Source organism: Liolophura sinensis, chromosome 4 (assembly GCF_032854445.1).
Source record: "Liolophura sinensis isolate JHLJ2023 chromosome 4, CUHK_Ljap_v2, whole genome shotgun sequence".
Lineage (NCBI taxonomy): Eukaryota > Metazoa > Mollusca > Polyplacophora > Chitonida > Chitonidae > Liolophura > Liolophura sinensis.
Window position 1 is genome coordinate 13,349,726 of NC_088298.1, and position 20,849 is coordinate 13,370,574.

General features: G+C 39.6%; 1 protein-coding gene across 2 annotated transcripts in view; it reads left to right on the plus strand.

The window, feature by feature from the left end:
- LOC135464647 (protein Wnt-1-like) overlaps positions 1–13,484 on the plus strand; it is a 28,187-nt gene extending 14,703 nt beyond the window's left edge. Inside the window, exons 3-6 of one of the 2 annotated variants that reach the window (XM_064742126.1) lie at positions 2,964–3,229; positions 7,621–7,771; positions 8,826–8,855; positions 11,180–13,484. In XM_064742126.1, coding sequence (XP_064598196.1) covers positions 2,964–3,229; positions 7,621–7,771; positions 8,826–8,855; positions 11,180–11,517 — 785 coding nt within the window. In that variant the 3' untranslated portion in view covers positions 11,518–13,484. The remainder of the gene's footprint in view (positions 1–2,963; positions 3,230–7,620; positions 7,772–8,825; positions 8,856–11,179) is intronic. The other variant, XM_064742127.1, reaches the window with a different exon arrangement.
- Positions 13,485–20,849: the final 7,365 nt, after the last annotated feature.

The window sequence follows — 20,849 nt, forward strand, 5'->3', positions numbered from 1 at the left end:
AAATGATTAGAAATATTATCCAAATGAGTTATGATAATTATTTCATAGTTTTACGAGGTAAAAGAAGTGCACCTTGACACACTGACTCGATTGGAAGTTGCTGGCCGCGTGTTATCCTGTAACATTTTCTTAAAATCCCTTACACACGATCTCACGTACCAACAGGGTGATTCATCAATGTTTTACAGAAATATACAAAAAGCCATTCACCGATTGGTCAGATTTCCGCACCACGCGGTTGTATGTCTTGATGTGTCTGCATTATTAAATTGTTTTTTTTGTGCGCGTATTGTCCTGTATGTATCAGAGGCGTAAACTACGTATTTCCTGGTCAAGTTAGGTGTGAAGTGAATTTATCTTCCGGCAAAATACTCGACTGTACAACGGTCACGCACTGAGAACATTCACCATTACCTTCTTCAATGCGATTGAGGGTTCGAAACCAGATTGCGCATCCTTCATTTTTAGTAAAAATATTTCTCGGTGAGGTTTATGGTTAAGAATTAGCAATATACATATAGAGAGAGACTCTAACACTAGCTTGGTGATTTAAGTAGCCCACCTAACCTCGCGAGGTAATGAATTACTGCCAAAAGCGTAGACACACATGCAGAAAAACTCGCACGATATAAAAACAGCGACACAAACACTGTCATGCATGTGCAATACTGAGATTTTAGCATACACGTAAGTGCACATGGGAGGCTCTTAGCGCAAGCAATAGGGCATAGTGTGTAATACTGTTTCCTTTACAAGACTGATATTTTCTTTTTATTAAAATGGTATAATCGTCAACGCCAAGACAAAGTGCTTTCTTTGACTGTAGATAATTCTTCCCATAGCCAAGATAAAGACTTATAGAGTGGGACAAGATCGGGAAGAAATTCAATATTTACTTCACTAGTTCGTTCATTCTAATCTCTCGTAAAGCGTGTCCAAGACGCCCAATTCTGGACAGAGAATCGTCCAGACAATGATGGCTTAACTTTGGGGTTATAAGCACTTGATGTCAAAACGATATTTCTGATTTGGAGGGCTGTGTGGACTGATATCTTTCTTCACTTGTTCATTTCTATGAAGACGATCGTGTGCTCTGAGTGTATTGTTGAGCCATCATCGCCGATGTTTAGCTGTCATCGCGATATTGTCAATCGGTGATTTGTGTGGAGATATGGACACACCGATACCTTTCATCAGTGTAATTTATACCTGCCATTCTTCTTCTTCAAAGAAAAAATAAACCGTCGGCTGGCTAGCTTCGATCTGACGAGACTTCTATATACGGAAGGCGAAACGTACCACGTAGGCCACAATCAAGCTGTGGACTTTCAATAAATATGATAACCAAAAGAAAACCGAAGGTGTGCGAAAATCTACTTCTGCTAGATCATGGCAACTTTCCTATTTAGGGGATGGAGGACATTCTTCAAATCAAAGAACTTTCTGGGTATATGACTATTGAAAGGACCTATATCTAAAAAGTGAAAAAAATAAATAAACAAAATAAAAAAGCTAGAACATGTTAATTGCGAACATCGAACTGCGTTTCAAAATGACAGCATTCTTGCGATCATGTTTTCAATCGTTACTAATGTTTAACTGAGCAACCTTGAATACTGGATTATTCCGTTCACTCCTATATACAAAATTATTCTTACTTCGAAAAAGTTTTCTATTTTCTTTCTCTAAATGTTTTTTTCCGCCACACGTTGGCTTTAAAATACCATTACCCACAGCGATATTTCAGGTCGTGACAGGCTAAGTCAGTGTTTCGTTTCGATTGAACAGAATGTCTTCAGTAAGTAGGCCCTACGTAATTTTAAACAATCTGCGGTTATTGTAAAACAGCGCAGAATATTCATCTGATCATTGGTTTAATCCTATATTGATTCCCAGATACTGTATACGTTATGCACCAGTAATAACATGTATCATTCACCTTTTTCGTCGTATTTCGTAATGTACTAATTTTCACATCAACGGTATGCGGATTGCGCTTGGCTGGTTCGTTTAAAGTCGCGTCGAATTACACTGTATGTATACGTGGAGGTTTAATTTGCCGCTCTGTACACTCCCCCCAACACACACTTATTACAGACGTATATTGCGGTTAGGAACGACAGGACGTCACGGGGGTCTAAAGCTAGCTTTAAAGTCTACTTGGATCTGTAAAAGCGTCTGTCAAGCAGCGGAGTGCTCAAGAAACTAGCGATATATTTCAAAGGGCTCTTCGCCATTCACGCACCTGTCAGCCGGACAGGTGTGGTAGACACTTCCAGCTTACCTGTGTGGTCTTAGTCAGACAACGGGCCTCGCTTTAACTGCCCACATTTACCTGTCACAGTTTTCCACTTGTGCAATGTTCGCCCAAACACTTAAACACATCAAATGCTCACAACAACAGCAACTTGTGCCAGTATAGACATTCTCTATAATTTGCATATTAATCCAGATGTTTTGCTCCACACTAAATACTTCAGTTTCATGGAATATGGTACACATTTGTCTTTGATTCATTTATTTAGGAATTGATTTATTAATCTGACTACTTATTTGTTTATTTCCTCGCATATATAAATGCAGTAGTGTTGTTAGTTACAAGAAATATTTTCATCACATCGCAACATTGATGCAGGTAATAAGACAAGATATCGTCAGAATTTGGACGTGATAGAAACAAACATACAGTTTTCGTTTAGCATTTGTCTACATTATCTGTGAAATGATGAAGCGGACTAGCTGTTTTGCCTTGACATACCCATAAGGTCACTTCACGCACAAAAGCAATGTGATGTGCGAATTTTGCTAAACACATTCGGGCATTTTGTTCCAAGTGTCGGCCAAAACGTGGCCATGGTAGATGCGTAGAGTTTCTACTGATTTCTTAACAATGAAATAGTGTAAATTCTTGTCGCGAATTGTAGGCATGTTTTCTTGACATAAATTTTTTTTTTAATTTCCAGGTTGTCGTGAGACGGCGTTTATCTACGCCATAACCAGCGCAGCAGTTGCGCACTCTGTGGCACGTGGATGTGCGGAAGGAAGTATTCTGACGTGTGCATGCGGAGTGACCAGTAAACAACCGAGTGGTCGCGACTGGGAGTGGGGAGGATGCAGTGATAATGCCAAATTTGGCAACAAATTTGCGAGAAAATTCGTCGACGTTGTCGAGAAAGGACGAGACTTTCGGTACATGATGAATTTACATAACAACGAGGCTGGGAGAATGGTAAGTTCCGTTATAACCGGAACAAGTTAGAGCATCATCGAAATTTTATATCATGATGTAACTTGCTAATTGGTTTCGTGAATGCCTTGCGACTACTTATTTATTCGGGAGAAAGAACAAATGTAGAAAGAAATAACAGATCATCGACTTTTGAATCAATTAATCAATCTGTCAGACCGTTCCTCGGAAGGTCTTCCAGCAACCTGAGGATGGTCGTGGGTTCCCCCCGGGCTATGCCCGGTTTCCTCCCACCATATTGCTGGCCGCCGTCGTGTAAGTCAAATATTCTTGAGTACGGCGTAAAACACCAATCAAATAAATAAATAAATAAATCAATTAGTCAGAAAAGTAGTAACTGGTATCTACGAATATACTAGAATATTCCTTCTGCACTTAGCCATGGATTACCAGTTGTCAGAGATTCAAGATGAAAGTAGTAAAGTCTGATTATGAAGGCTATTATAATATAATTACCAGATAATGTAACATCAGCAATACTCCAATAATCTTCTCAGACTGGCGTGCTAAAGCAGTTTTTATGACTGTATTGTAAAGGCTTTGCTCCAGAACTTTCTTTAACTCCTGACCACCACGCCCCCCCCCCCCACCACCACCTCCCTTCCCCAAATCCCCACGCACACACACACGTATATCTTTATCAGTTACAACAATCTTGATAGTACACACATCAGACACCCTTTTCCGATTTTCCTGTAACACTCGACCTGACACGCTGCACTTTTAGCATTACCCGTTTGAAACCGGACAGACTGCGGTCGAAAGCACAACGTCTGTTATTTTTTCCCTCGGGAAGGAAACCCCTCCCTGGAAGTCGGTAAAAGGCAAAGCAATTACCTGGTGTCAGTTGTTTAAAGAATGTCGTTTATCTGTATCAATATATTGTATCTATAATACGATACTTGGTGAAAAAATAACGTTTTCGCCGCAGGCTCAGATCCGCGATTTTAACCTTACCCGCCAGGCGGCGTGACAAAAGCCAGAAGGCCACGACTCACGTCGGAAACATTCCAATATCTTTCATTTCAGTATCAAAACTAAGAGGTGTGATAGCTTTTAGAATCGAGGTATATACCAACAATACCAGCCGGGAAATGTTTTTCCAGAATTAACGATACTTCGTCTTGCTATGGTGCTGTTGGTACATGCCGTTAGCGCCTCCAACACAAAAGAACCACGTTTCCGCCGCTGGCTTTGCCTGCTTATCAAAAATGGCATCTTGCTATTTGCAGATCGAGTCAATACTTAACATTCTCAGCTGGCAGTTAGATAAGTCTGGATTTGTGTATTTTCATGTGTCCAGCTTTGCTTTAGTTTTTATCTCATCAACCGCCTATAAATATACCGGTAGCAATAATATTGTTACTTGAAGCAATGATACAATTACCTGTAACATTAAAGAGTACAGTATACAGCGTAAATATAAAGCAGCGTCGACAGTGTGATAGTTGGCAAATGGTCAACCGGTCAAGTATGGCCTCTTATCAATTTACCTCAGTTTGGTTTTTATTCTAGCTATTCATAAAAGTCTTTAAAAAGTTGCAACTTACACGCACCATGGCCTATAAGCAGAATATGAAATCTTTTCTTTTTTTTGGCTTAATCTTGCATACCCATTGTCGCCAGAACTCCTTTAGTCTTTGCCTTGCCAATGCTAGAAGTATACATTCTTCCCTAATAAAAATAGAGTATAACATTCCTTCCTTTGCTTGATCGGAAAACATTTCCCGCCTAGACTTTGTCCTCTAAGCTTTACGAGCACACCTATACAGAAACAATGATGTATTGCAAAAAAAGAACAAAGGTATACGTCAGTACTTCAGAGAGCAATGCTCACCATTTCATAACAATATTTAAAGTTTCGAATTAACACATTCTAGAAAATTTTTCTAATTAATCCCATGTGGAAAATCAGATAAAAATTTATCACAAATCCTAATTGGGTAGTACCAGACTTGTAAAAATTAAATTAACTAACATTTATGGTTACCTTTATTACATTTGTCACGCAGCCGGAAGTTGTGCATTATCGTAAGCACATCTTTATTAATTTCTGGTGCAATGCTAGATACCCTGGCTTTATAGTACACCTGTTTAATAAATGTAATGCAATGTTTTAAGACTTTATATAGACTGATACTATCACACCGGAGGGAAAATCTTGTAATATCTGAGTAAATATGCCTTATCAACCAAGTGATAGTTATTTTAACCACCCGATATCAAAGCAGTAATTGCATCGATATCAAAGTATTGCAAAGGCGTTGTTATGAGCTGTTTAAAATCTTTACGTATCTGTAACATGCGAGTTCAGCTTGTTTCTTTCGATTTAAATGTGGATAACATGACAGTGAAGATATTTTATAGTAAAGGTGTTAATCATCTGTCTAAAGCTATTCGAACATTTTGAAAAAAATGGCGTTTTACATCAGAACTTCGTGTGAATAGCTACAATGGAGAAAAATGTATAGCAGAGAAAATGACCCAAACAAGTGCATGTTGTATATGACAATGGTCCCCGCGATTCATTTGCACCTACTTACCATTGTCTGTATGTTTGTGTGAAGAATTTATTAAAGCTGTACATTGCATTGCGTAAACAGTAGATATCCATTGAACTGTGTTCAGTGAAAAGGGTATAAGGAATGTCGGGGGAATATACTTAGTCAAACATGAGGCAGTCTTCATGAAAGATTTCTCTTGTAAAACGTTGGTTATATATTATGTTGGCCCGTATGTCTTACTTCACCACGATGAAATGGATCGTTGTGTATTAATGTGGTCCCTGGGGAATGTTTCTACAGCGGATATGTTAACGTCTCCTTTCATCTCTCTTCTGTCACTCTTAAGTAATGCTCCTATCTTCATGCGACACAAGGCGTAATGCTTTGAGCATCGCGTGTGGCTTATCTTGCTGTGTCCATATACGAAGCTGTTGTATAGACGGACTCATTCAAAGCATGTGTGGGCTGTCCTTAAGCTATCCTTTACAAGAGCAATTGTTCAGTGGAAAATTTCGGCATTAGGCGAATGAATAAGACGTTTCTTCAAAAAAATATATAGTAATAAACAGGCATAAGATTATGTAAAAATAAAAACACGGCTTTCATATGAGCCAATAATAACATTTCATAAATTTTATCGTCTAAAGATTCAGGTCTATATACTGCAATGAAAGATGTTTATCTCGAGTAAGTGCTTCGTTACACATATATACTTATATTTAGATAAAAATGAAACGAATTTTTATAAATGTCAGTAGTGTAGATGTAAAGTTCGTTCCCATGCATCGACATAAAGAAAAGATTCGAACGGGAGACATCGCCAAAGACGTAGCATCGCCCAATAGGGCTGTTCAGAAACGTGTGAAAACGTTATTAAAATGAAGAAATAATGAAATATAGGCGGTAGGTTGCAAGCTATTCACTTGGGTCATTTCACGATGAACTATTTACTGCCGCGGATAATTGTTAGCATTCAGGATGTCATGCGGTTAAAATACCGCGACAGACGCGAAATAAAAATAGGAGAAAAAGTGATCCCTTGCCAAAGCCTTGCTGGATTTGTTAAACAGCTTTTATGAACTTAGCAGTCAATAAAATGGAGAAATAATACATTGAAAAGCTTAGCGACGACTTCTTAGTTTATTTGAAGTCAATAGCATAAAGTAACCACAATTCTAATATGGGATATAGACGGGCCTTTGGCGCTGTTGTGCGGACTATTGTTCATACCAGCATGGAAGGAATCGGTAATCGGAGAGCTGTGTTTAGAAAACGCTTCAGTCATAAAGAAACGTCCCTCGGGCATGTTTCAACACGTTCCTACTATTCTTTGATCCCTAATATTGACGCTTTTCGCGAAAATCAGCAAATCTGTCCTCGGTACGACTGGCCTCAAATTCACAGGTGCTGAACAACTATATTTAGATCACCCCTCCCACTCAAAGCCTCCCGTTGAGAAAAAGTGGCTTACTCCAGAACAAAATCTCCATATAACCGGTTAGCTGACGGTTCGATCCCAGAGCTTGCCATTATTGATATAGTATGCTATATACAAGCATTTATATCAACGAGCAACAGATCTCATTTCTGTGAATCTATCTTGTCTTAATTCTCATGCATATCAGTGTTTATTATTCCCACCGATGCAGAAATTGACTTTCAAATCTTTCACACAAATTTTATCCCCCTCCCCGCCAGCACTATTGCATTTTCCACCTTGTCATCGGGTACAACTAAAAATGTTCATTTTTACTACCATTACAATGACGAGAAACGCTTGATTTACTTTATTGCGTTGACTTTTTCAAAATCAAAAGTTTAAACATTAAATTTGTCATTAAGATTAGAGAAACAAATTTCTCGTTTCAGCACGTGCGGGCCAATATGGCGCAGGACTGCAAGTGTCACGGGATGTCAGGCAGCTGCACGATAAAAACCTGCTGGATGCGCCTGCCAACCTTCCGGAAAATCGGAACGTATTTGAAGGATAGGTTTGACGGAGCCTCAAGGGTGATTCCAGGTATGTATGACATTCCGTCTATGTTAATCCACCGCGGATTAGCGCTAATTCACTGAAGATCCCACTAATTGACAGGCGCGGAAAAACTGTCCCCATCCTCTCAGTTGGCGTCTAATCCTTTGTTTGTATGCGCGCGCAACAATGAGCGTTTCCGTGTAGCGGCGAGTATTTAGCATAGCTGAGGAATCTTCCCCCGTGTAGGATGAGCAAGTTAACCGGGGCAGGCGCCTTCCTTGATGTAAAGGCCCGGGCGGATGCAAACCTCATCTATATCAAATATTACGGCAAAGTCAAACTAAGCCCCGTTAGAAGGTCATCGGATCCCGTCAATAACACGGCCAGAAGCAGTTGTGCAACCCGGCCTCAGGAACGTGGGACGCGAGGCCAAAAATGACTACGAATTCCTGTTAGCTCATAACCAATGTAACCAAAGATTAACTTTTACAGGGTAGATTGGTCGTACCGTAACGGTACCGTAAGCAAGGTATTAGTAAACGATTAGCACGCTGTTGAATTAAGAGTTACAGCCTAGCTGTTCATTGAAAAATTCAGGGACAGTGGATCAGAGCATCACTGATTACAAGTAACATACGATGTCTTTATGTACACCGTAGACATAGACATATATACGGCGACACGTGGAAGAATTTATTAACCACTCAAGTTCACTAATAACGTTTGAACGAAACCATATCTGCCCGTAAGTTCTAACGACGTCAGCTTAGATTTGTGAGTTTCGTAACTAAATGCATCCCCCTCAACTCATGCACCTCGTCTGCTTTATTTTTTTGTGCACAGATGTACCTAACATAAATATTCTATTGTTCATGCAACCATTATTTCATTTGTTGCGATTTTAGGCTTCATCAGTCTGCGAATGACCACATCATGGTGATCATAAAATGCGCATAGTTTGGCTTTGCTGTCGCGTCATGCATTCTGTTGTTGTCATTCCCCTACCTCCGCCTTTACCAAGCCCACCATATGTAATTGCGCTCATGCCCATATAAGGCTGCTAATGTCACGTGTCTTGTTATGTTTCTTTCCATATTAGGTAACGCCGGAAGAGCCACTACCCAATCAGGTCAGTAGATTTGAAAACCAACCCCAGCCGTTTTTCTCTTCGACCAATCAGAATTATGTGTTAATATCCCGTCCCATCTTAGAAGAGACTTGCCGTTCATGACACTTCGGTCAAACTTCCACAAATACCAGTCAGGCTGATTTCCTCAGGGAGTATGGATTCGATGTGGTTGGCTGGGGGGAGGGTGGGGGTGGGGGGTGGGGGTGGGGGGTGGGGGGGGGCTTATCTTCTGTAATAGTTTCACATAGAGGTAATACAAAAGTCTAAAAGGAAGAAAAGCAGAATTATCACTTAATCACTCATTACACAGGCTTGGCCAGCCTGACCAAATCAGCATAATGTGGTTCTTTCTCCCGGCTACAAGCCAGATTGAGCATCATTCTCTTCTTAAACATAAGTACTACAATACCAGGTAGTTTGCCCATGTCATCCCAAGGGATGAGTGGAAAATAAACTACATAGCTTGGACCAGAATTGCGTGGGAAAGGTTCACCATTTGGATATCCTGTACGAATACATTTAAAACTCTCTAAGATTCAGCATAACAACCGTGTCATGCATTTTGAGCTACGCGACAGCCGATGTTAGAAATACGGTTTACTTGAAATTCTTATACTCACAAAACTTCATATCCACAGTAAGTTATAAGTACAGATTTGGCATATATTCACGTTTTGTGTTGCTAGTTTCATGTATCGCATTTAGAGGAACGGCTCAGTATGTATTTGTGGAATTTAAACCGAGAGTCTCAGGACGTGGGTTTCTATAACAGCCCTCTTTTCTCCCCTTGACTGTCTTCTTATAATTTGACGCTGGCTGCAGACTCTTTCATATGCTTGATTCATTTATCAGTTTGTTGCTTACATTAATTATTTTGTCGAAATAATAAAATAACCCTAAAAGCTTCTAAAGTATAACATTTCAAATAACAAGCATGTTGTGCTTCCAAATAATTCTAGACATTTATTCATCCATAAATATCGGGCTCTCACATAATAGATGTTTCTAACTTAAGTACTAAAGTTCTTGGCCCATTTTCATTTTATCTGCCCTCACACATATAGACTATAATTAGTGACGATACTAAATTTTAGTATTTCATTGAATGGATTTTCATATTAAAACTATGTTGTATTCATTGTAAACATTTTAAAAATTATCTCGGTGAATTTAGTCCAGCCATTTCTGATTCTTCTGGGATTAAGTTTATGGCATACTACACAAACCAATACTAATTAATTAAACTTAACTATTTCGCTTTGTCTCTCTAGATCCGTTATTTTAGGGTTTTTTTCCTTTTTATTAACAATCTCCTGTTCTTTCAAAGTGCTGTTAGAACAACACCATGAACGCAATGTTCATGAATGCAAATGCGAGTATGAGGTGAATTAAACTGTAAATCACCTGTTGGTTTTAAAAATCCACATGACGGACATTCGTAATTAAAACAATCGTGTTATACATTACGATTCAACCTACCTGTTGTATTTTGGTGTATTATGTTTAACCATGGCACATGCATGTTGGAATATTGCTTTCTTTGATGAAAGGATTTCATAATTCGCAAACGTCGTGGCTAACAACTCATGGATATTGTATTCAGATGATTTCATTTATGCAAATCGTCATTTCTCATTGTTATTGAGAAACTGTATTATGGGCTCCAATTGCATAGCATATTTAAGTTCAGCCTTGCTCTAAAGTGAATTTGAATTGACACATTATAGCATCTTGCTTATTTGTGCTAATAGCTAGTAGGCAAGTATATGAAAGAGTCTTTACCTTCTTCAGAAATCTGCAATCTTCCCCAACTTCAGACTTTCTTTCCAACCTGGCTTTTACGCATGTGCATATCAACAGGGCTTTTCCGGCGTTGCCAAGCGATTTCAACGGATGCTTACCACTCAACGCTCTTGGCTATGATCGACGTGGCTTAACCATTTTATGTTGTTGTCCATTGATGTTGTTTTCTTTTACTTTTGCTTAATACTTCTGTTGCTACGATTGCTACGATTATGACAGACTTTATGCAGATTGGCTAAAAGTATTCATTGTGTTGTGCTTGGTGTCCTACTGATGTATTTTGCAAATTGAAATAGGTAAAAAAAACAGATTTTTTTGTGATTTGAATCATGACGTAAACATCGCAGTGTGGCTGTAAGCTTCTAAGCATCATATTGCATTAACCTTTCTTGTTTCTAAATAAATCATTTTGCTATCAAATAGCGATCCATCATTAGTATAAGTAAGATCATATTTTCAACGCATGTCCATGCAAATTCGATCTTGCATGGCTCATGGTGTCACATTTGTGTATTTTTCAGGCAATGAAGGTAGTAATCGGACACCAAACCAGAAGCGGTTCAAGTTCATCCCCGTTAACCCTTTACACAAACCACCAACGCGGAAAGACTTGGTGTACTTTGAGAATTCTCCAGACTTTTGCGTCGAAGACAACACCATTGGCTTTAAAGGAACGAAAGGGAGGGAATGCAACGCGACGTCGATCGGCGTGGACGGATGTGACTTAATGTGCTGTGGGCGGGGCTACAAGACTGAGACGTATATCCACAAGGAAAGATGCAGTTGTACGTTTCATTGGTGCTGCCACGTGAAATGTGACACGTGCACAAGGACTAGAATGAGGCACACTTGTCTCTGAGTTTCCGTTTCAACTGTGACGTCATATACTGTTTCCCGCTTGACTACCAGATTTACAGACTCACTATGTTGTTGTTGCTGTTGCTGTGGTTGTTGTTGTCGCTTGGTGCAATGTTGGCTGAAGTTCAAGGAAGTGCAATTGACCGCGGAATCTGAATAAAACAGTTACGGCTGTCGCCAACATAAAATTGGCAAACGGACGACCTCACGAGGAAAGTGCAAGGTGCCGTCTGGACAACTTTTCATGAACTATTCACATCCGTGTTATTACTGAGTAAATCCAGTTCTTGTCCGCTGTTGCCCCCGTCCACATGAGCCGGAATGTGGACTTTGTGGACGTGACGGTCACATTGTTGTGTAGCAAATCACAAGAACCGAGGCTGATATGGACACATGCTGAAGTGTAGAGGATTTTGTCTGCGATGCCAACATATCAGTTCAGCTAGCTTAAAGCGGTGCAATAGCTGAGAGGGAGTCGAAAGGTGACGGTTATCAACTGTGACAAGAAAAAAATGTATTTATAACTTAGTGGTGAAATTATTTTTTAATCCGCTGCTTCGATATGCGAAGATTTGTTTATAACATAAAATGCTGTACATATGTATTTTTACCATGTCGACACGGCTATGCAAATTAGGTGTATAGAATTCGCCAGGAGTATCACATTGTATATATTTATATATTCCATAGACAGATCACCATTTTATGGAGGAGTATAACACAGGATGTTATCGGCGAAAATTCTGTCAAACTTTTTGAAATCATTTCCGCGATAATTTACAACGATTTCTGTCATACATACTTTCAACATCGTTATTATTGTCGTGGTCTTTAAATTATAATTAACATTAGACCTGTGTAGTTTAGTATGATATCATCGGCGAAGTATGCAGACCGTCGACAGAGCTTTGAGGTTGTGCTCATAAAACTCTTTTGCAAGTCTGGTAATATCACACCACATCGTGGTAATTTAATACAACGAAGCGTTTGTTATCGATGTCAACAACATTTTATTTCTGTTGTTTTCACCTGTATTTGAAATTTTGATGGGTGCTAGTGGACAGGCCGTTACATACCTCATAAAACACGATATTTTCTGCATACTTCGTGAGGAAAATTTACCCTCTGCCCATACAGTGAATGAAGTGCCTATTTAATAAACATAGCTGTCTGTTCATCACGCGTGAGGTATTTTCTGTTTCTAATATAATACTTATGTACTTATTATCAGATAAGGCTTACATAGGTTTTGATGAAATATTTACACACTATAGTTTAAAAATATCCTTAATTAGACAAAAACCTTCATAGAGGCTTTATTATAAGATATGTATAGCGCACACGTAATACGCGGCACGCTATTCCAATATATTTGATTTGTTACCATAAAAGTAGTGCGCTTCAGTGACTACTTCCGCTGTGTAGTTCGGTTTACTCACACACTAGGGTATTGCTATATTTCTAAGCAAACCGAGACGTCCCCACCACCTTTATCACAATTTATCAAAACCAATATGAAGTCGATATGCAAAAAATTCAGCCAATTTGAAAAAATATACGAAATGTTGAGAAAATAAAGCTCTGTGACCGTATTCTTTTGTTTGTTTGTAGTCCAAATATTCCGCAAGCTTTTGTGTTCATTTATCAAAGTGTTTCACTCTTCTCCCACTTCATGCGGATTGTCCGAGTTGGCACGTGGGAAAAAAGTAATTGTATTTATTATGCGAATGTAAAACCAAAACACGAGAGATTTCTTTCAAAGTCACGTGGACTATAACGTACGTTGCTTCCATTCTTTGTTGTTGTTGTTGTTATATGTGTACGAACAAGATCCATATTTTCCTGATGGTTTGTGTTGTTTTGTTAGTGCGTTGAATTTTGTACATAGCGTTCCCTGTCCTATTTATTAATCTATGTCTGATGTGTTGAAATGTTCATGCCTGATGATTATGTTAATAAAGCATACAAACCCTGTATAACAAGCTGTCTTGACGTCAGCTCTGATCTGATTAGTAAACTATTTTGTTTGTCGTCTTTTTTACTTTACTAGAACTGCAGAGGTATAAGGATTTCTTGATTGGCTCGTTCAGCACGCCATATTAATTGACGATTGGCCATTGAGGTCGCCAGTTCAATCCAAAACTCGCTGTTTAACTGGGCCTTTAAGTCAGGAGGTTTGCAAGGTATCTGAAGAAGTGGTTAAATTTTTAATTAAATTAATTTTCCGCTCTAAACTACATGATTTTCCATGCACTTATATATTTGTTAGGGACTTTTCCCTGGCAGAGGCGAATGAAAACCATTGCTTTTCGCCAATGACCTTGTAAACCGCATTGTTAAACTTTATGTATTTATTTATTTGATTGTCTGTTAACGCGGAGTAAAAATTATATTTTTAGTTATGTGATCGCGGGATATAGAAGCATGTTTTATTGGTGGATAGCAAGTGATAGCCTAAAGAAAGGTTAACCTGGCTAAAAAACGCACGGACCCGGTCGGCCGCAAAGTGCGACGAAGGCCTCGAATTCCTTGTTCGAAGCTCGGATTGAGCCCTCAGCTCATGTGTTCATCTTAATTATACTCTCTAAGAACTAATGTGTACAAGAAGTACACAAGGTGTGTACCACAAACACACAAGAATTGTGATAAATTTGCGCAGGGGCATTAATGTGTACCTTGCATACGTCATTATTATGTACTTTTAGTGTGTACCAGATAGTGTACATGTGGTACACAACTTGGTTACATCGTGAACTACACATATTTGTGTGTATGAAACGGTACACAATTGGTTTTGAGAGTACACATCCAAGACCCGCGTCTAGATACAGTTTTATAGGTATATCTATAGCATAACTGCACATTTATAATTACACGTTCCTTAATTAAACAAATAATTTATATCAGACAGGAGTATCGGATACTAAACTGGAACATATACAATGACAGTATACGACAGGAAAAATTCATGGCCCAGCTTATCCTATCCATAATTAATTACATCACTTCAAAGTAAACAACAAAAATTTAGTTGGTGAACATGTACGTGAGAGATGTCTCGATGTTACATTTTACTTTACAGTTTTGTTTTTGATATGTTGACTCGTGGGTCAGGTGAGATCTTCTCCCCTAGGGCACTAAAAGGAAACGGCATCTGCTGACGGCTTGAAAGAAGACAGACACCTTATTTAACAATAGCAAAAATGTCAAAAATGTAATTTTGTAACAGTCCAGTGACATGTTTTGTATAAAGCTCTCATCAAGACCTAAGTAAAATATGTCTATCTCCCCCTCCGCAGGGTTTTCTTAGTTTTCTTATGGTCCCCCTCCTTTTTTTTTCTCAAACTCTTTCCATCTGTTCCTCCCCAATCTATGACTAATCGAGAAGTTTCTTTACTATAACTCCTTCTCCCAGCTACTTAAAACTATGCGACTGCCACGTTCGTGATTGTGACGGTGTGCTGCTATTGTTACGCACAAAACCTACGAATGAATGATTGTGGCTTAACTCAATGGCAATATTTCAGCCATATCGTGGCGATGCACCAAAACGAAAAGGTACCAATATTAATGTATTTAACCAAAACTTTCTGAATATTTGAATTTGGATTACCTTCACGGCGTTTATTACCTTGTTTATTTCATTATTTTACTTTAAAGTCTATAAACCGTCATCTTCTCTTGCAAAAACGCTATAAAAAAGTATTTGATTATTACAAATACAAATAAAGTCTGTGGATATATTTATCTGATCATCCAATGAAAGTCTTGGATTAGTTTATCTGTGCATCAGAACAACTAATCTGTTTGGATACTCGTACATTAGAGGAGTTGTCTTGGTTAATTAAAATCGAACGTGCTACAAGTCAATTACTGTACAACGGTATGAAAGAGTATTGCAGCCTATCAGTGTTATCGGCATGTTTGTCTAAATTCCTTCCGCTACGCTGCAAATTGAGCTTGATAGCGATCTGCGCATGCACACGTTATGGGTGACTGCGCGTGCGCCTGCACATGTCCGGAGGCGATTCTGATAACGGCTTGTGTTCACCCTTTACACTTCACAGCGATATGCTAATTGCGTGGAAAATATTTGGCTTAACCTGTATGCAATAAATAGGACATGTACCTTGTTCGACGAAAGAGCCCTCGGGAAAGAACAAGACTTGCTTTTTGGAGGATAAACCATTTAATTTTTCCGGCCGTTTTAACAAAATGTCACTCTAAGCAAGACTTGTCAGTTCAGATATAAATATCAAAGAGTCATCTTCACATTCCTCCGCTTTATCATATTTGAATATTTAACCATGATTAAGTCTAATGTATTTTCTGACTCACAGGAAAGCATCAGTATGTTTCGCCGAAGATAAAAAGAAAAAGAGTGTAGACCAGATTTTCGTCAGTTTTTGCATATTCATTCAGTCGAAGACAATAAAACCCTTGTATACAGTGACATTAAATATTTATCGATTTTAAACTTTTGCAAACGAACAAAAGGCGACTTTTTGCTTTCCGAATATAAACAAAGACGAGCTGAAATTTACAATTCACATCCACCAATTAGGAAAGCTAATCGTGTAATCTGAAAGCGTTTTAATTGGGTATTATAACAACGCACTTTTCTCTCAACATAAATGCCTAGGCAGTGTAAATTGGAACGCGAAGCGACAAACACATTACTTATGTATGATGGAATCCAGATAGGTAAATCAACAAATAATCCATGTTTAATCACCTCGGAGTAGCGCAGAAATGTTTGAATATACAAACAGATTAGACGATTACAAAATGTTGAGATTTATTTATTTATTTATTTATTTAATTGGTGTTTTACGCCGCACTCAAAGAGTATTTCACTTATACGACGGCGGCCAGCATTATGGTGGGAGGAAACAGGGTAGAGCCCGAGGGAAACCCACGACCATCCGTAGGTTGCTGACAGGCCTTCCTATGTACGGCCGCAAAATGTGGAGAGTTGCAAATGACATGTGGCTGCGGTTCAGTTATATAAACTACCAGGCAAAAGAAAGGTTTCACCGTATTTTTTGTCATAAAAAAAGTAAAAGTGCGATTCCGGGTTTGATTCTAAGCAGGACTTAGTGTATGACTGCATCGTTTCCTCTACCAGAACGCATCGTCACGAACGCAGCAATTGGAATTGTGAAATTGCGATAACATGCAAAACGTCCTTTTGAGGCATGGCTCGTGATTCACGTGCGGTAATGTTGCATAAATACTCTTGCTCGAAAGAGCAGACATTCAGTGTCCGAAAAAACACCAACAATATGCCAAGACTTAGGCAAGCACAACGAGACCAGGCCATCGGTATGTCCACCATAGGAGTCTCGCAACGTCACATTGCAAGAACGTTCAACTGCAGCCAAACCACCATCAGGAGGTTGTTGATACGCTATCAGCAGACAGGCCAGACCCAAGACAGACCAAGATCGGGAAGACCGAGGGTAACAACTGCGGCTGAAGGTCACTACATCCGGCAGATCCACCTCCGAAACCGATTCGTCACGGCGACGTCAACAGCGGCGACGACACTAGGCCATGTCATCAGCCCCAGAACAACACTGCGTCGTCTTCGTTCAGCTGGTTTACGACCTTACCGCCCCTTCTGTGGGATGGCCTTGACCCTTTTACACCGTCAACGCAGATTGCGATGGGCACGTATTGTACGTCGGTGGCAGCGACGTGACTGGGCGAGAGTGCTGTTTACAGACGAGAGCAGGTTCTGTCTATTCAGGAACGATGACAGAGTTCGAGTTTCCCGACGAAGAGGCGAGCGTCTCGCGCCAAACTGCGCAAGAGAGGTTTATCCGTTTGGAGGCGGAGGCGTCATGGTTTGGGGAGAGATTTGTGACCAAATGAAGACCCAGTTGGTTATTGTGCGAGGTAATCTGACTGGCCAGCGATACGTTGATGAGGTACTGAGACCTGTCATCTTTCCTTTCCTCCAACGACAGCCAAGAGGATCGATCTTGCAACACGGCAACGCAAGGCCTCACACTGCCCGCATTGTTACAGACTACCTCAAGACCGCAAACGTCATCGTGTTGCCCTGGCCAGCCAACTCACCAGACATGAACCCCATTGAGCATCTCTGGGATCACCTTGACCGCCGTTTGAGACAGCTGGTGCCTCCTCCAACTAACCAACAGGAACTTGAGCAAGCTCTAACCTATGGAACGTTATCCCTGTTGACGTCATCCGGCGACTGACGACGTCAATGCGGAGGCGTGTGCTTGCTTGCATTGATGCCCAGGGTGGCCACACTCGCTACTGATGACTGTAGTCCTTCATTTCTGTGAATACTGTGACTTTACATGCTCTTGCCAGTTAACTTTACATTTGTGTAATTTTTTCTTCTGACCCCTTGTCTCTTTCATTGTGTTTTGTGGCCAATTGAATGCCAATATTTTAAAGCCTTTTTGAGATAATATTTCACAATGATTCCTGTTTATAAACCAATCTTCTTAATTCTTATATCTGCCTTTGTTTTTGTTTTATGGGCTCAAAAAGTGGGTGAAACCATTCTTTTGCCTGGTAGTTTATATAAAACCAGTGTATCTGGCTGTATCCAGTAAGCCTTCTTAAAAACTTTCTGTAAACTATAGGGAACAAACTAAACCCAGGTTATTGTTTTATTGTTTCTTTTGAAACGTATTTGTTTCACCGAAGGAAATGCAAATGATTGATTGATGGATGAATGAATGGAAAGATGGATGGAAAGATGGGTGGATGGGTGCGTGGAAGGATAGATTAATTACCTAATTACATATCCACACTTCATAAATACATGATGACACTTAATTGTGTAACCACGCTGTGCACACTTGGTGACTAGTGCAAAATCGGCAAAAATTTACATACGTTAAAATGTGTTCAAATTTGGTGTGAGTACGACCGATTACATATCCGTTTCTTAAAAGCATGTACCTTTCTGCTGTCATATAAATCAAACATTCTTAAGCATATCGTTAAACACTAATTTAAAGAAAATGAATTACGTAACCTCATAAAATTATGTTTATTACGTAAACTCGCAGAATTACGCTTACAAGAATCTGTACCTTCCAACAAGAGAACGGTAGGCCCAACTGACTGTAACTACCATATCAGCACGTGTTGTCAGTAGTAGTTACAATCAATTTTGCCTACGATTTTTTCGTGGAACAGCGTCCAGATGAAACACGTAAATTGAATTGATCGTAGGTGGTATGTTATTCAAGGGTCATGCCCCCTGTAACATGTCCCCCCCTCCCCACCCATCCCATCCCTATTACAACAGATCGCAGACAAAGTCCATTGGAATTTCACGTGTGTGTTGACACAAACCAGGTGTTGGTTACCTGTACACGACCCAGGGGACACGGGGTTAACGGACAGTAGGAGCCCCAGGGTATGCTGGCAATGTGTGTATACATGTATATTAAAATGGGAACGACTGACACAGACAACCTAAAGATATGTAGATGAGGATATCATACAACATCGACATATACTCTACATGTACACTGCATAAATATGAAAGGAAAGATTGTCTGTTGGTTTACGAAGAGAAGGGGGTGGGGACTGTGACACAACATGCCTACCAAGTATATCGCGGGGGGGGGGGGAGTGGGGTAGTCGGATGTATATCTAAAGCCTCGTTCAGAAGATGTGATTTCTACCATCGTCTGGTCGAACTTAACAAGCACTATGAAAATAATACAAGGGCTATTTCGTAAGCCGCGTTTCAAATGCAAATTGTCGAATTCTATAATCGAATGAAAAATCGCATGTCATATTTTTATTGGCCTGCTGGAATTCGATGGGTGAAAACGGCTTGGTTGTCGCAATGTAAAATACAGGAAGTTGTCACCTTGTCTTTAGAGACACATATATTCTCATGTTCGAATTATCAATAAACTGATTCAGTAGGGCGTATAGAGAGTCTCCAGTCAGGGCATCTAACCCAGTCACAGAATAAACCTACTAACGCTGTTTTGAGATGTAACATTTTTGGCTGAATCAGAGGAGAAAAAGAGTAATAAGGGAGTCTCACATATGACCGGACTCAGGATTGAACTCGTGTCTTTTGCTTTCAAGGCGAACGATATACCGCTCTGTCACCGCACAGCACTTATCATGACAGGCGGAAGAACCCTCTTACAAAGAGGCATAAAATCCTCTCACTGGAGCGTTCCAGAAAACTGTAAGCTAGTCAGTAGAGACAAGCTAGATAAATTAGCCTCAACTGATCTGAAACAGATTTGAGTCATGATCAAACTGTATACACATTGTTTTTGTTACTTTAACTGCTTGCTGCTTGCTGGCTGTCTTGAGTTCTGTTTGGGTAATAGTAGGTTTAACTTTAAGGAATGAATTACTAAATGATACGAAGTTTAGTCTCCGATGCAAGATTTGCGCAAGAGTGACTTAATCAGATTGTGTGGTTATAGCAACAAAACAAGAGGCGATAACTCTATCTGCTAGACAACTGACTCATATCTATAGACCTTTGTACTAACACAGCTAGAGGCGGTAAATCCGTAACCTTCAAAAAGAATAACACACGTTGGAGGAAACTAAAGTTGTTTACAGCTGATGGAGGTTTTTCTGTTGTTTGTTTTGCATGAAGCGCGATTTATTGCATTTTGAATATAATTATCAGTTGTTACTGTTCATTTTACTTTTACATAAATCTAGCGCTTTAATATTATATGTATATATATATATATATGTATGTATGTTTGCTTGGGGGTTACGTCGTAGAGATCAATTTGTCAATCATATGACGAAGAGACATTAGGTGTGTGTAATATATTGCGTCTTCTTCCGCCAAAGTGCTGCTGTCACTGGAGTATCATGCCGAGGACACCATACATGACACCCCACTACGTCACATTATACCGACACCTTGCCAACTAGTCCTGTTTCCTTGCTCTAACTTCTCGGTGCTGAATGCACGAGGCAGCAAGAACTACCATTTTTGAAAGTCTTTGAAACCCGACCAGGATTCTTTACTGTTATAAATTTCTTTTGTAACGCTGTGGCTGTTGATATCATAGAGATTCGTCAAGCCCTTCCATTTATTTATTGTTATTATTGGTCATGCTCCCAATGTTAAAATAAGAAAGTAAGAGATATCAAATTTCTTTCGCTATCAAACGCAACCGAACACAGGCTAAATAAGAATTAACAACGGTAAATAGTCAGCTTAGATTAGCGTACCAGTACCGCATCTCAACTAGCTTCTGAAAGATTTAGTTAACCTACGTGGTTTCGATCGCGACTCCTGTCAATTTTGCTTATCGGAGACAACGACAAACGTTGAATGGGGAC